Genomic DNA, 13,791 nt, shown 5'->3' with positions numbered 1-13,791 from the left:
ACAAGAAGTAAACCGTGCAAATTTCCTTCCCTTCCATGCCATCCACAGATCATCTCGTCGCTGGAGGATGACCCTGCCGCCCAGAGCAAACAGCTGACCCTCAGACTGCAGCAGATCGCCGCTGCGCTGGAGAATAAAGTGACCGATCTTTAGTGTCAAGGAGCCCAGACTCAAGAAAGCAGACGGAAGTGCCACTAAAACCAAGACAGAGCTCAATTTAATGGGCTCGAAAAATAGGAACAGCCCTTGTGGAGGACTCTGGTTGATGGAGCCTCCGCTCCGTGGAGTGAAAGATAAAGCGAGGAGGAACACAGACTAATTGCGGACCCTTCCTCTCCACGCGACTCTCTCAGCTTTTGATTCAGAGGGACCAACAGAATACGCTCTGACCTGAGGGGAACATAGCAGTGGAGCAGAACGAAATCTCACCGTGGTACTTCAGATCAGCACCTGCACAATGAAAGCCCAGCATTTATTTTTGCGTTCTGCTATGCCAATAATCAGATGTTCGGTATATTCTTCCTGTGTAGATGAATTAAAATAGTGTTATATGTAAATATATTTTTACACTTTAGACAGAGCAGATGGATTATTCTTTAGCCTACTATTTTGTTTTCCTGCGTGTTTTAAGTGCCGCCCTCATTCCTGTGCGGTGATGATGTCACATCCTGTGGGTTCTTTGACGCGCCATCGGCTCGCGGTTCAGTTTTTGGTACCGCTATCGGTTTGTGTAGGTGTTTGTGATGCTGACGTCCGAGCCGGTGCTCCTTTTGTCCCTCCCCAAGTATTTTTAAGTGTGTTTTATCGGTAATTGCGTACAGAAACGTCATCAAGTCAGATTCTAATTTAGCCAGAGCTCAAAAGAACGGGCCGCAGTCGTCGAGCGGCCGTCCGCGTCTCAGAAACACGGCGAAAGCGCATTTGATCCATGACACACAGACACTCAGAACAAAGGCCACGGAAGCTTTTATCTCCCTTTGCTTTGGTGTCTGATCCAGCAGTTGCGTTTTTTTTTTTGTTTTTGTTTTTGTTTTTGTTTTTGTACCATCTTTGCTTTTATATACGTGCACTTCGACACATGGCTTGCCTTATTTTATGACAGTTATGATTTTGTATTTTTAAATCGACGATATTTGATTTGCTTTGCTGGTTGCCTTTCTTGAGATATATTTAACACGCACGTATGGTAGAGGATCTCCTTGAATGTGACGATGAAATACGGACGATCGTGACTTTGCCTTAACAGCAATAGTATGGACTGAGAGCTACTCGTATGCCAATTAAATCATAGAGTTTCCATTTAGTTTATTGGTACTAAAATTCTTTTCTTTTTTAAAAAAAAAAAGTTATATATATTTTATTTTTATTTTTTATTATTATTTTTTTTTTTTTTAGAGCTTACCAAAGTTTAAATAAATCGTTCGCAGCTGTTCGCAACCATCTTAAGCTTGTGTTGTTTTGTGTGTATCAGATGATCTAGTTTAAAGTGTAAATTAATGAATAAAAAAGATATAACGGTATGGCAGCTGATGGTAAGTTTTTGTAAATGGTACGCTTTTCCTACCTGTATGTTCTGACTCGAACGTGCCAAACACTTCACACGCTTGATGACAAAAGGGTAATGAGGATTATACCGTTTCTTTACGAACTTGTGACTTGTGTTGCCTCGGTAGGCGGTGACGACGTTGCACTGCAGCCAATCAGAGGCTGGCACCGCCCCCATCCTGAGCATGATGGACACAGCAGGAAATGCCTTTGAACTGTAAATATAGCCCAACTGCCAAGATTTCATATTCTTCTCTGCTTTTTCCCGCTCTTCCTGCCAGTTCTTCTGTGGTGTCTAGCTATGACCGTGTAAATGGCTTATTGTAAAGCTTCTTGTTTGCCTTTCTTTACCAGGTAGTGCCTTACAGATATGAGTAATAATGATCAATTGTGTGGTGATTATGTCTGCATTAAAATTGCAATAGGGACCTTAGTTACGTTTCTGTGTTTTTGTGTCCTTAAAGTGCCCCTATTATGGGTAATGAAGGGTTCTGGTCTTGAGAGTCAACCACTACAAGACGACAAGCTTTTAAAATGACAAAAACCAACCAAAATCAATATCGCTTGCAAAATTCTACCAAATTGAACTTCAATTTAAAGTGAAAAATCTCAAAATATTGCTACAAGCTATTAAAATATAAGTAAAATAACAGAGGAACTTAAATGTAGTTGGACTGTGTTGCAATGTATGTGCTGATATGAAGTATAAAAGTGCTCTTGCTTGTGTATTTTTCCACTTCTGACAACAGAATAGCACCCAATGCAGCCATATGAGCCAAATGCATTAAATGAGGAAAAAAAAACACATTTTCGTTGTCTTATATAATGTGCATTTTTTTAAGCTTACTTGCTCAACGACTCCCAAACTATTCACTCAATGATTTTTTTGACCAAAACCCTCCTTTGCCTGACGCTAATGAGTGGTCTGATTGGTCTCATGAACATTCACGTGTACGTCACGCCTGTAAAGCAGCGTTTGTTCTGGTTTGTGTACAGCGTTTCCGTTATTTTGAACAGAAGCGTAGTGGCAAAAAAATAATTTGCATTATCATTCAGACCAACGCGGAAATACCAACGAATGGGCGGGCATATGTTAATGTTTCACTTTGACGTCAACCTGAAACGGCTTGGGATTCCTTTAAAAATGAGTGGCAGGCTGTTACTTAATACAAAAATCCTTAATAAGGGTACTTTAAATGTTAGCCTGTCATGTTAACTCATGTTGGTAATTTCAAATATTGCCCTTGTCTGAAAACTAAAATCCCTCCAGGGCCAAACCAAGAGATGTTTGTCCCATAAGGAGCTTCATTAGATGGCTTCAGTCATGAAGTAAGACTTGTTTTCTTAATTTGCTTCAATCTAGTTTTAAGTTGTTTTATTGTTATGTGGGCGGTAAAACACTTTCGTAATAAACTAGTATCGTATAGTCCATTAAATGCTATTTAAGTAACCTAGCACTCAGAGTTTGTTCACTGGCCAATACACTAAATGTTTTTGGTTTGTTTTTGTTTTTTTATTTCAAGCCACAATACACAACTAATAGGCCAAATGATGAGATTTGGAGGTGATAAGGTCAATAAATTGAGTTAAAAAAAGTGCATTTACAAGCAGAGACCAATACTAAAGGAAGAAATTGTAGATGTGATGTGTGTAGATTAGGATGCCATCACATTAACTTGCTGCAGAAGGTTGGAGTGACTGTAAATGGTTTGTACTGTATAATGTCCAAGCCATTACTGTCAATGTTAATGTGCTGGATGTGCCTTCCAGGAAATGAATGCACCAATCTAAAATAAATTACAGCATGAATATGTAAACAAGTAACTTATTGTCAACTAAAACTGCAACTAAAAACATTTTTGTTAACTGAAAAAAAAGGCTTAAATAAAATGGAAATGCTACTTTGGCAGATAAATACAATTTAAGAATATATTTTAAAAAGACAAATAACATTAACCAAAATGTCAATTACATAAAAAAAGCAACTCAGATTTTAAATGTAAATCTGACAACAACAGTGCCAAATGAAGCCATTTTCTTTCTTTACATGTTGACAAGGAAGACATCCGGTCTGAACAGAGTTTGTGAATGGAGCAATAAATGAGAACCTTTTTAATTGTTTATTTGTTTTTGTGCGCTTGATCTGCTAATTAATTTTAAGAAGGCAAAAAGAAACTGGTTGTTGAGTATTCTATGAAATATTATATGTTATGAAAATCTTGTCAATTATTACTCTCATTGGTACACACTTGTTTTCCTTGATATGTTGTCCCTAAACCCATTAATATGCAAATTAGATTTAGTAATGCGTTATACACGCATTGTGTATAACGAGAGAACCTGTTTATGACCATTTTTGCACGTAATTTTTAATGCTCTAAGCAATGTAAAGACATTATTTTGTCCTAAAAAAATAATAAATTCGGGTCCTAAGACTTCCTGTCCAAGTCAAGCATGGACTTATATGAGTTTACTCCAACATAACAGACAAAACCCAAGGACAGTAAACTAGACGGTGTGTAGTGGAGTTGTTTGTTGCTATTTTGAAGTGTTTTTTGTCTATAACCTCTTTTTTTTTCATATATTAGGGGGTATTTTTTTGAGGATGGGCGTTCTGTTCACGTTACAGGCATCCGTTCACTTGAGCCGTAAACACTTGCTAGCAATGCTAATATGCTGCCCTCTGCTGCCCGAATAGCTGCTTTTCTAGACAAAAAAAAAATGAGGGAAAAATCAATTATGTTCCAGCGATATCATCGACTTCTCCTGTAATGGCAAAGTAGAAAACAAAAAAAACGCCCTTTCTTCCCGTGACTAAGAATAACGCTGAATGGCCCGAGGTCTACTCGGAGTAGTGGAGAGGCCTGATGGCTCCAACGCATTAAGCGTTCTTCTCAGGGAGTTTAATCTACATGTAAGGAAGGAACGCTTGAAAAGGCCAAGTGTATGACTCATTACTGGCTGAGTCCATGGAGAGAGAGAGAAGAAAAAAATAAATAAATGGGAAGCTGAAATTTATCAACCTCAGTAGGATGCAGACAGCTTTACAGATCTAATAATGTGCATATTTAATCAATTATTCATTATTTTTGTAACCCTCCGGTGTATTTGCCCCATAGGCTTCCGTTGCAAGAGCATTTCTGTACGAGTACAAGTCTCAGGGTGGATTTAATCATTAGCTGCTGTTCGTACCAAATCAGGTAAATATGTTACTACCATGGGATAAGGGAAAAAAAATAAAAAGTTTAATTATGACTCTTTTTTTTTTTTTTTTTTTTTCGCATAAATTCGCCCACCACAGAGATAAAACAAACGAACAAAAAAAAAATAAATAAAATAAGTGACCTTGTGTCTCTCACTTTTGACAATTTAGCAAATCTAAGATAACAGGAACAATCTTACACAGATAACAGATAAACGCCTTGTGCTGTTTTTTAGTAGTGCTCTGTGGCATAGGTCAGAACCTCCGGCCGTTTTATCAGCTAAATGTCCTGTCTTTTTTTCTTTGTTCTGTGTTGTACACGACTTCAGCCCAGAGCAGGATGTATAATTAGTCAATGTCCTCACCTGCCTGCTGAAACAACTGGGAAAAGGCTGAGAACATGGATACTGAGACATTTACTGTGTGTTCTTGAGCTACACTCCATCTATATCTGTCAGTCTACCATTTACATTGCTGTAATTGTTATGGTGTTCATCAGTGAAATTCAACCTTTGTAACTTAAAGACAGTGTTTCTATATAGCCATCTATGTTTTTGTGCTCCTGCATGTGTAACAGCTGATTGTCCTGACGGTGCAGACATTTTTCAGATTCAGAATTTGCAATTATGGATAATCTTAGTCATTTAAAACCAACTAATCGCTTCAGTAGTCGTGAAGAATACGCCAGTAAAAATATTTTCCGCTGACAGTTCCTAAAGAGGCAAAGAAAAAAAGAAAATATATAAGCACCTTTGCACTTGTTTAAAAGTATTGTAGAATTTATTTTTATATATATATATATATATATATATATATATATATATATATATACCATTACCATTTATTATATATATATATATATATATATATATATATATATATATATATATATATATATATATATATATATATATGGTAATATTTATGATATGACAAATAGGGATAATGTGCAAATTGCAAAAAAAAAGACATATTGGTTTAAATTTTGCACTCTTTTATAATTTTAATTGTTTAATACTAATCATAATAACATGCCATATGCAAAATATATTGTGGAGAAAAATTGTATTGTTGTTGTTATATTTATAAAATATTAATACATTATATATTAATATGCATATTAATTGTATGCAAAAAATATGCTAAAAAAATTAAAAGGTTGTTATTACATTTATATATATATATATATTATGTTTATACGTATTTATTATTTACTATATGAAAAAATGTGCTGAAAATAATATCATTTTATAAAACGTTTTATTAAAAATAAATGTATTTTTATTATGCTAGCCCTTTATTTTACAGTCCTGTGACTCATCTACATACAATGACTTATTATAGTTATTACAATGACTAGATAATAACTATAGGTACTAACCCTGAACCTACCCTTAATCTAAACCTACCCCATGTAGTTAACTTACATTACAAGTAAAATAAAGTGCAGCCATTATTATTATCATAGATATTATTATCATGTTAGAAAATTAAAATGCATGTTCATATAATAATTAGCATTATAACATTTATTTTTTTGTTCTGACACCTCTTTAGCAACCACTGATTTTAAGAGAATATGAAATTGCGCTTTTTATTCTTGAATAAAAGGATTTTTATTCTTGTAATTATTCTTGCCCTTCCAACAGTGTTATCAGCCCTTTTCTCAACACACACACACACACACACACACACACACACACACAATCTCTGTTACCTGGGCAACCTTGCCAGGGTGGAGGAATACTTCTTACCACCTACATTTCCCTCCTCCTCTCTCTCTCTCTCTCTCTCTCTCTCTCTCTCTCTCTCTTTCTGAGAGAATCAAGGGAAGTGCAGGAAGTATAGCAGATCAGACACATTCAGACTGAGCCATCAGACCACACTTCCCTCATCCTCACTCTCTCCTCATCCCTCCATTCATCCTTCTCCCTCCTAATTCCAGTAATCTCTGTCTCTTCTTCCCTCCTCATTGCCCTCAGCGCTGTCTCTCTCTCCTCTCTCCATCTCTTTGATCGACTTTGATGAAGTTTGAAGCATGGGCTGTGGGAATTCCACCTCTGCCAGCACAGCTGCAGGTGAGTGTGCCGCTTTTCACGTGTGTGTTAGAGAGAGAGAGACTCTGTCTGTTTGTTGGTGTTTTTGTGGGCTCTGTAAACAAGCCCATGTCTGCTCATACGAGTTTAGCCATCCAGTCATCTTTCTCTCCTCCACTAACCGGCGGCTGCTGGCCAGCTGCTCTCGTGCTGTGAATGAGAGATCCGAGTGCCTGTCAGGACCGAATCGTTCACCACATCTACAGTAGATTCGGTCAGCCCCGCTCCTTGTAGATTTAACTGGATCAGATATAGGGTTGCAGAGTTTTCTTTGAGTGCGGTCAGGTGCTTTGTGCTTGGAGGTCCATTCAGACTAAATGATATTCATGAATGGTGTTTGTTTACACGGCTGCGAGGGGAATTGCATGATCTGCGAAGCGCTTACGAGACTGACGTGTCTCTCTGTGCTGGACGTGAGTGTGTGTGTGTGTGTGTGTGTGTGTGTGTGTGAACGTTCTGTCCCCAGTCATTCTTTAAAAATCAGCAGAGTTAGACAGCAATCTGAACAGCACTTCAGTATGAGTCATCTCACATGGGTACGCACACACAAACAAACAGCAGCCGCGGCAGGAACGGGCATGAAGCGATATGAAGCGCTTTGTGAGGGTCTTAGTGGAGTCACCGCTGTCATTTTGAACAGCATTTTGAGCATCGCAGGGTGATGAAGAGATTTTATTTGCATTGTAAATCAGATTCGTGCCTGCAGGAATTCATGTTTTTTTTTTTTTTGGATCAGTACAGATGTTGTTTCTATTTATTTCAAGTTATAATGTATATCAAAGGACAGAATGCAATCTAATGTTAGGACTGTCGTGGAACGTTTCTGAGGAGAGCCAGCCGATATGTATTTTTCCGTTCATAAACGGTATGCTATTAATAGACACACAACCACCTGTCAGTTAACTTTGAGAACTGTACTTGCGCACACACATTAGTGTTCATTGATGACTCATAGTTTGATTGACCGGACCGGACGGAAGTCTCTAACAAAAATCTACCTGTGGGATTGTTTTAATGTAGGTTAAGCGGGTGAATCAGATTTCAGAGAGCAATATATATGTTCCCTCACAATGACTAAGGAAGGAACATAATTTGACATGACTAATTTGTGTGTTTGTTGATTTCTACAGGTCCATCTGAATCAGCCAAAGATGTGTGAGTATTGCCAGGACAGCAAAAATATACTGTGCAGTTTTCATAGAAATGCCACTTCAGTTATTTAACTTATATATATATATATATATATATATATATATATATATATATATATATATATATATATATATATATATATATATATATATATATATATTGTGTGTGTGTGTGTATATATATATATATATATATATATATATATATATATATATATATATATATATATACATATATATATTACAGTTTTCATCATGCACTTAGTGATGTTGTTTACTTATTATATAAATTATATTATTTTTGGCCTAATTTGTTTTATACCTACCTATTGTATAAATACGGTGTAATCATGTAGTCCCTAAAAAGTGACTGAAATCTGATTATGAGCATTTTAAAATGTAATAATTCCAAATACCAGTACTCAATGAAAGATATGCATGATAATGTTAATAATCAGTATTAACAACTAAAAAAAACAACTTTATCCCGGTATTGGGGTGACGATTTTTGTCAGAAATCTCTTCCCCGAAGGCTCTGACTTCTTAGACAAATAATAAGATAAACGGGAGGGAGCATGCTAGTAATCCTTGCAGTGTCCTTCAGTTTTTGGAAATGCTTGTCAATCAGTTTGCCTTCTGAGAAAAAAACATAGTGGGCTCCCTGTCATTTTCCAAACAGTTCCTGGAATTATTTCTCATCTACATCTGAACAACAAGCACCCACACAGCAGGAGAGAGCCTTGCGCGCACATATCTGGGCCTTCACTGCCACTAAAACACACACACACACACACACACACACACACAATAACACACAGTCACTGATACAACATACATACGACATATGCTCACAAGCCTCTTTTGACAACAATGCGAGATCTCAGAGCTTCTAATCGAGGTTCACTGTAGGAAAATCATGCAATTTGCCTGATATGATGATCAAAATTGGTTCAGTCAGATGCAATCATTCATACCCTGAAGGTTTGTTGCTAACTGGCTTTTCAGAGTAATATGGATAATAAAGCAACAGACTTTTCTAAGTTGTGTTTTTCACCTCTTACATCAGCCCGTCGGATCATCTCTTGGTTCTGTTCTGGTTCTGGGCCCACAGGCAGGACGATTCGTCGGTGGATGATGAGAAGAGGAGGAACTACGGTGGAGTGTATGTGGGCTTACCTGCAGACCTCAGTAACGTGGCCACCGGACAAACTCCCTCCACGCACAAAGGTGAGAGACAATGCACTTCCACAGGTATCTTAAAAGCAGACGCATTGCGAATGCATGTCCAGAAGATTAAAAAAAAAAACAAAGATCAGTGCTCGCAAGGCAGCAAAATGAACCAATATAGGTATTTTCGTAGCTTTCAGCAAATAAAAGAAAATGTAAATACCTTTTTTTCTGACAGTCAGTGTCAGACAATCCAAATGCCTAATGATGGTTAAATTAAAACAGCGATTACAATTAATTGTACAAATAAGACCAAAACATTACAAAATCAGTATGCATAGTTCATGATGATATTATTGGTGTCAGTATAGCAATAGACAGAGCGTTAAATTAAATTGAGCGTTAAGTGAACAGTGGCACCAAGCCGAAAACAGACCTACTTATGACTTTTGTACCTTTTTTTCTCCCCTTACCTTGTTAATCCTTCAAGGCACATTTTAAAAGAGAAAGAAGGCTAGAGGAAGTGAAAGTGTGAATGCAGCCAGAATGAAGCTTCTTCGAATCGGCTTCCTCTTCCTAAGAATCGGCTTCCTCTTCCTGAAACTCATTACTCGCACAATGGAAACCAATTTCCTCAATTCTCTCTGGTCTCATGTCATGAATTAACAGAGACATGGAGAATTCTTTAAGAAAAAAATCTTAAATTAAAGCAATGAATTATATTTAGGACTGTAGTGTGAGTTGAGACACTGTGTGTGTGTGTGTGTGTGTGTGTGTGTGTGTGTGTGTGTGTGTGTGTGTTGGGTGAGTTGTTCCTGGAGGCTCTGGGATGTGTTAATTGGAGAAACATCTCTCCGCAGGGAAAACGGAAAGTGCAGAGTGCCAAAAAGAGTGCTAACAAAGCTGAAGGTTTGTGTGTGTGAGGGGAAACACTTTGTCCGTGTTGTTATAGGTAGCTAAAAAACCATTTTCAGTAATGGAAATAAAATCAAACAATCTTTGAAATACCAAAATTAGCCTACTAAAAATAAAACTTAAATAACCTCTAAATAAAGCTATATAGAAGTAAAAAGTGAGAAACCGGTGCAACAAAATTACTTTCCGACTTAAAAATAAAATGAAAATGAAAACGGAACTATTATAATAGTGTGCAAGTAATACTAAACACTGATGTGTATGTTTTTATGCAACTAATGCATATTTTCATCTACAGAATAATGATATTCAAAGCTGAAGGCACTGATTAAGGTAAGCCCATCTTTGCTTTCTTACACAGTTAAATCATTATTGATCAGTTAGATTTGTGCAAAGAAAACAATGTCGATAAAACAAGGAATCAAGCTCTCTGCAGCCTACATAGGCAGCTAGCTTCTAAAGGAACCTAACTAGACGGCAACTCTGTGTGACACGACTCAACGGATCTTGACATTAGCATGTCGCTAAGCTAACAGCGCAACTCTGCTGACAGCCCACTTTGAATTATACTAAACTCATTTTAAACAGCACTTTCCCAAATTAACGCATACATTTTTATAGTATATGTTGGACCGCAAAGGCTTCATGGATGCTCGGGTTCTTCGTGGCCTGTTTTTTGGATCAGAAAAATATTTTTTTGAACATATACGCACTGTATTTGCGTGTACATCGAACGCTCTCCTTCTTATTTAACTCGCAGGGCTTTCCAGAGGGACTCTTGGCTCAAAATTGCTGCGTAATAATCTCAACAGGACTCAACTTTCGTCATCGCTGATTGGCTCGTTGGGACTCGCAGGCACTCCTCTGAGAGCCAATCATCTAACTGAACTCTCTGGAAACCAAACTGGAATTAGTTCTGCTGACAAGGTCAGAGGTCAAAGACAAACCTAAGTTTGTTAGCATCGCTCATCGCTTCTACCAGCACCTTGCTTCTCAGGACAATGACACACAGCTGACGATCGCAGAGCTACGAAGACGCTCGAAATGGGCCTCTGAGCTCAATCCTCTTCCCTCACGACGTTGCTCTGTATATTTAATAAGAGGTTCACAGGGGGTCAAGTGGGTTTCAAGGGGGAAACGGGACTCTTAAGGCACTAGTTATGCACTCACGCGTCTGTAATTTTCTTCTTTCAGTCTTTCAGCCTGATCCACATCCTTTCAGACACTCTTCTCTGGTCTTAAGAAAAAATCCATTTTGTGAGTGTGATGTTAGAGGTGCATAAAGAAGTGCCTTTGAAGGAGCCTGCTGCTGGTCTGTCAGGTGAGTCCTCTAAGTGCTTCTTCTGGAGGTGAAAGCGAGGGTTATGTGTTTGTGATTTGGTTTGAGGTCCCTCCATCTCGCTAATCCAATTAGAGTGACCCAGTGAGAGCCGAGTCTTAAAACGAGCGCTGGCAGCGCCTGACCTGAGAGAACTCCCAGGACTGTATAAGTAGGCCAGCGCTCGCACTTTTCAGCGTCAGGTCAGCTGGAACTCACACTCCTGAGACACAGGGGAGAAGAGATGAGGAGAGAAAGGCAGAGAATGATAGAAAGACAGCGAGCGCTTGAGCCAGACTGTGTCACAGCGGGTGCTGAATGAGACGGCGGTTCCTGAGGGACGGCAGGATGGGAGCCGACACTGTGACAAGGGTTCTAGCTGAACTCCCACGACTCCCTTGAACTCGCTTTTCTCACTCCTCAAAGAGACCCAGAAAGAAACGTGGTTGTTATGTTGTTCCAAACCTGTATACGTTTTTTTTTTTTTTTTTTTTCCTTCTTCTTGTCTTGTGTGACACAAAAGGAAGAATTTTGAAGAACGCACTGCTCATTTTAATGATTTTAAAACGTCATTAATAATAATTAAGTAATATAATATTTTACATTTAAATTTGGGGTCAGTGCGATTTTTCTTTTAAAGAAATAAGTCTCTTATGTTCACCAAGGACACATTCATTTGATCAAAAATACAGTAAGTAGTTGTATTGTAATATATTTTAAAGTGTAATTTATTTTTAGGATTGCGAAGCTGAATTATTATGCCTTCGGTGTCAACTGACCCTTTAGAAGTCATTCTAATATGCTGATTTGCTGCTCAAGAAACATTTCTTATTATCAGTGTTGAAAACAGTGCTTAATATTTTTTTGGAAACCGTGACACTTTATTATTTGATGTTTAAAGTATGGGAGCCCATTTCTGCCTCTGATTAAAAAAAAAGGTTATTGTGAACTCTCAATTCTGACTTTTTCCCCCCCCAATATATAAAATCACAATTCTGACTTTATAGCTCGAAACTGAGAGTTTACAGCTGAATTCTGAGAAATAAAGTCAGCATTCTAAGATAAAAAGATGCAATAACTTATTTTTATTTTGTATTCAGTGGCAGAAACAGTTAAAAACAACATTTGAAATAGAAATCTTATGTATTTATTTAATGTCTTTTTGATCAATTTAGTGCGTCGATTTATTATTGAATTAAAGTGTTGATTTATTTCAAAGAAGAAAATCTTTCTGACCCTGAATTTTTATATTTATGTACATATACACACACTGTAAGAAAAAAAAACAAATTGTAAGAGCATATCTGAATGTACGAACCTCTTTCCCTATTTCTAGACAAAGAAAGGAAGCATTTTTTTTCATGTATATGAAGTACTTTTGCAGCGGTTCTCTCACAGCCTTCTCTAGTGTGTGGAAGCTCTTTCACACTTCACAGACGAGACTTTCTAAAAAGGAGCGTGTTTCTCAGGTGCAGCTCTCACCAGCAACCACACATGTAAAGCAGTAGTTTCCTGGAAAATAAATTTTTTATTATTATTATTTAATGGCTACGCTCAGCTACTCTCCGGAGTGACCGTTCAATGCCAAAATGTCAAGTGTAATTGTTTCAGTGAGTTTACTCAGTTGTACCCCAATGAAAGAAAAAAAGAAATATATATATATATATATATATATATATATATATATATATATATATATATATATATATATATATTAGTTCAGTGCATATTATTCACATAATACTGTCATCTCAAAACGTCTTTAATTTCCACACGATGTTAATAAAAGTTAAATCAATGTAATTCTGAGTTATTATTGGGTAATAACATTGCCCTATTTGTCTCAGTCTTTCACACACAAGTGACTGGGTTCAGTTCTGTGTGCGGTATGAATCTCTATCACCTGTACTTGTTCTGTAATGGTTGTTAGCTCTCATAATGGACTATTTCTTTCTGCCAGAACCCGGCACAATGATCTCTCCCTCATAAAGGTGCTCTATTATCTAACATTAGAAAGGGGTTCAGAAACAAGCAGTTTCCGGTGCTGCATTTCATTACTGCTGCCAGTGTCAGCTTGTTCTCTTTATACCAGGCCCTTTACGCTGGATTAAAGAGACACTTGCTAATAATACTAGTACGATACTTACAATTACCTTTGTATTGTATTAAATATGTTACAGTTGTTATGTCATTATTGCAGGGCAAAAATGAGAAGGTAGGTATTATTTGTTCTCGTATTTGACATTTTTCGACCTATTGTCTTTGTCGGCTTCACATATTCTCTCTCTCTCTCTCTTTTTTCTTCTTCTTCAGAGAGCTGGTTAGCTAGTTAGATGTGGAGCAGGGGGTCTGTCTGAGCTCTGCAGGGAGACTCGAGTCACACTGCTGCTGATTATT

The 13,791-nt window shown here is 37.4% G+C and overlaps 2 protein-coding genes across 5 annotated transcripts in view; both read left to right on the top strand.

Moving 5' to 3' along the window:
* LOC122342649 (plexin-B2-like) overlaps nucleotides 1–1,978 on the top strand; it is a 92,547-nt gene extending 90,569 nt beyond the window's left edge. For all 3 annotated transcript variants that reach the window (XM_043236618.1, XM_043236619.1, XM_043236620.1), the window contains one exon: nucleotides 49–1,978. In XM_043236618.1, the coding sequence (XP_043092553.1) occupies nucleotides 49–153 (105 nt within the window). In that variant the 3' untranslated portion in view covers nucleotides 154–1,978. The remainder of the gene's footprint in view (nucleotides 1–48) is intronic.
* A 4,607-nt stretch (nucleotides 1,979–6,585) lies between these two features.
* Nucleotides 6,586–13,033, top strand: si:dkey-261e22.4 (overexpressed in colon carcinoma 1 protein homolog). 2 transcript variants are annotated; one of them, XM_043236379.1, is made up of 5 exons: nucleotides 6,586–6,825; nucleotides 7,974–7,998; nucleotides 9,106–9,221; nucleotides 10,375–10,409; nucleotides 10,837–13,033. In XM_043236379.1, exons 1-4 carry the CDS (start codon nucleotides 6,786–6,788, stop codon nucleotides 10,377–10,379), a joined length of 186 nt encoding a protein of 61 aa, XP_043092314.1. In that variant the 5' UTR covers nucleotides 6,586–6,785; the 3' UTR covers nucleotides 10,380–10,409; nucleotides 10,837–13,033. The 2 variants fall into 2 exon arrangements, with proteins under 2 accessions (XP_043092314.1, XP_043092313.1); XM_043236378.1 differs by having other exon boundaries at nucleotides 9,061–9,221.
* The last annotated feature ends 758 nt before the right edge of the window (nucleotides 13,034–13,791 follow it).

The sequence above is a fragment of the Puntigrus tetrazona genome, chromosome 4 (genome assembly GCF_018831695.1).
Source record: "Puntigrus tetrazona isolate hp1 chromosome 4, ASM1883169v1, whole genome shotgun sequence".
Lineage (NCBI taxonomy): Eukaryota > Metazoa > Chordata > Actinopteri > Cypriniformes > Cyprinidae > Puntigrus > Puntigrus tetrazona.
The sequence above is the reverse complement of the archived record's forward strand: the minus strand, read 5'-3'. Positions and strand labels throughout refer to the sequence as shown.

What these genes read in the sequence shown, in the direction of transcription:
- si:dkey-261e22.4 (XM_043236378.1), top strand. Translation starts at nt 6,786, where the DNA reads ATGGGCTGTGGGAATTCCACCTCTGCCAGCACAGCTGCAG. An exon ending in CTCTGCCAGCACAGCTGCAG is followed by an intron (nt 6,826 to 7,973) that starts GTGAGTGTGCCG and finishes TGATTTCTACAG; the next exon opens with GTCCATCTGAATCAGCCAAA. An exon ending in TCTGAATCAGCCAAAGATGT is followed by an intron (nt 7,999 to 9,060) that starts GTGAGTATTGCC and finishes CTCTTACATCAG; the next exon opens with CCCGTCGGATCATCTCTTGG.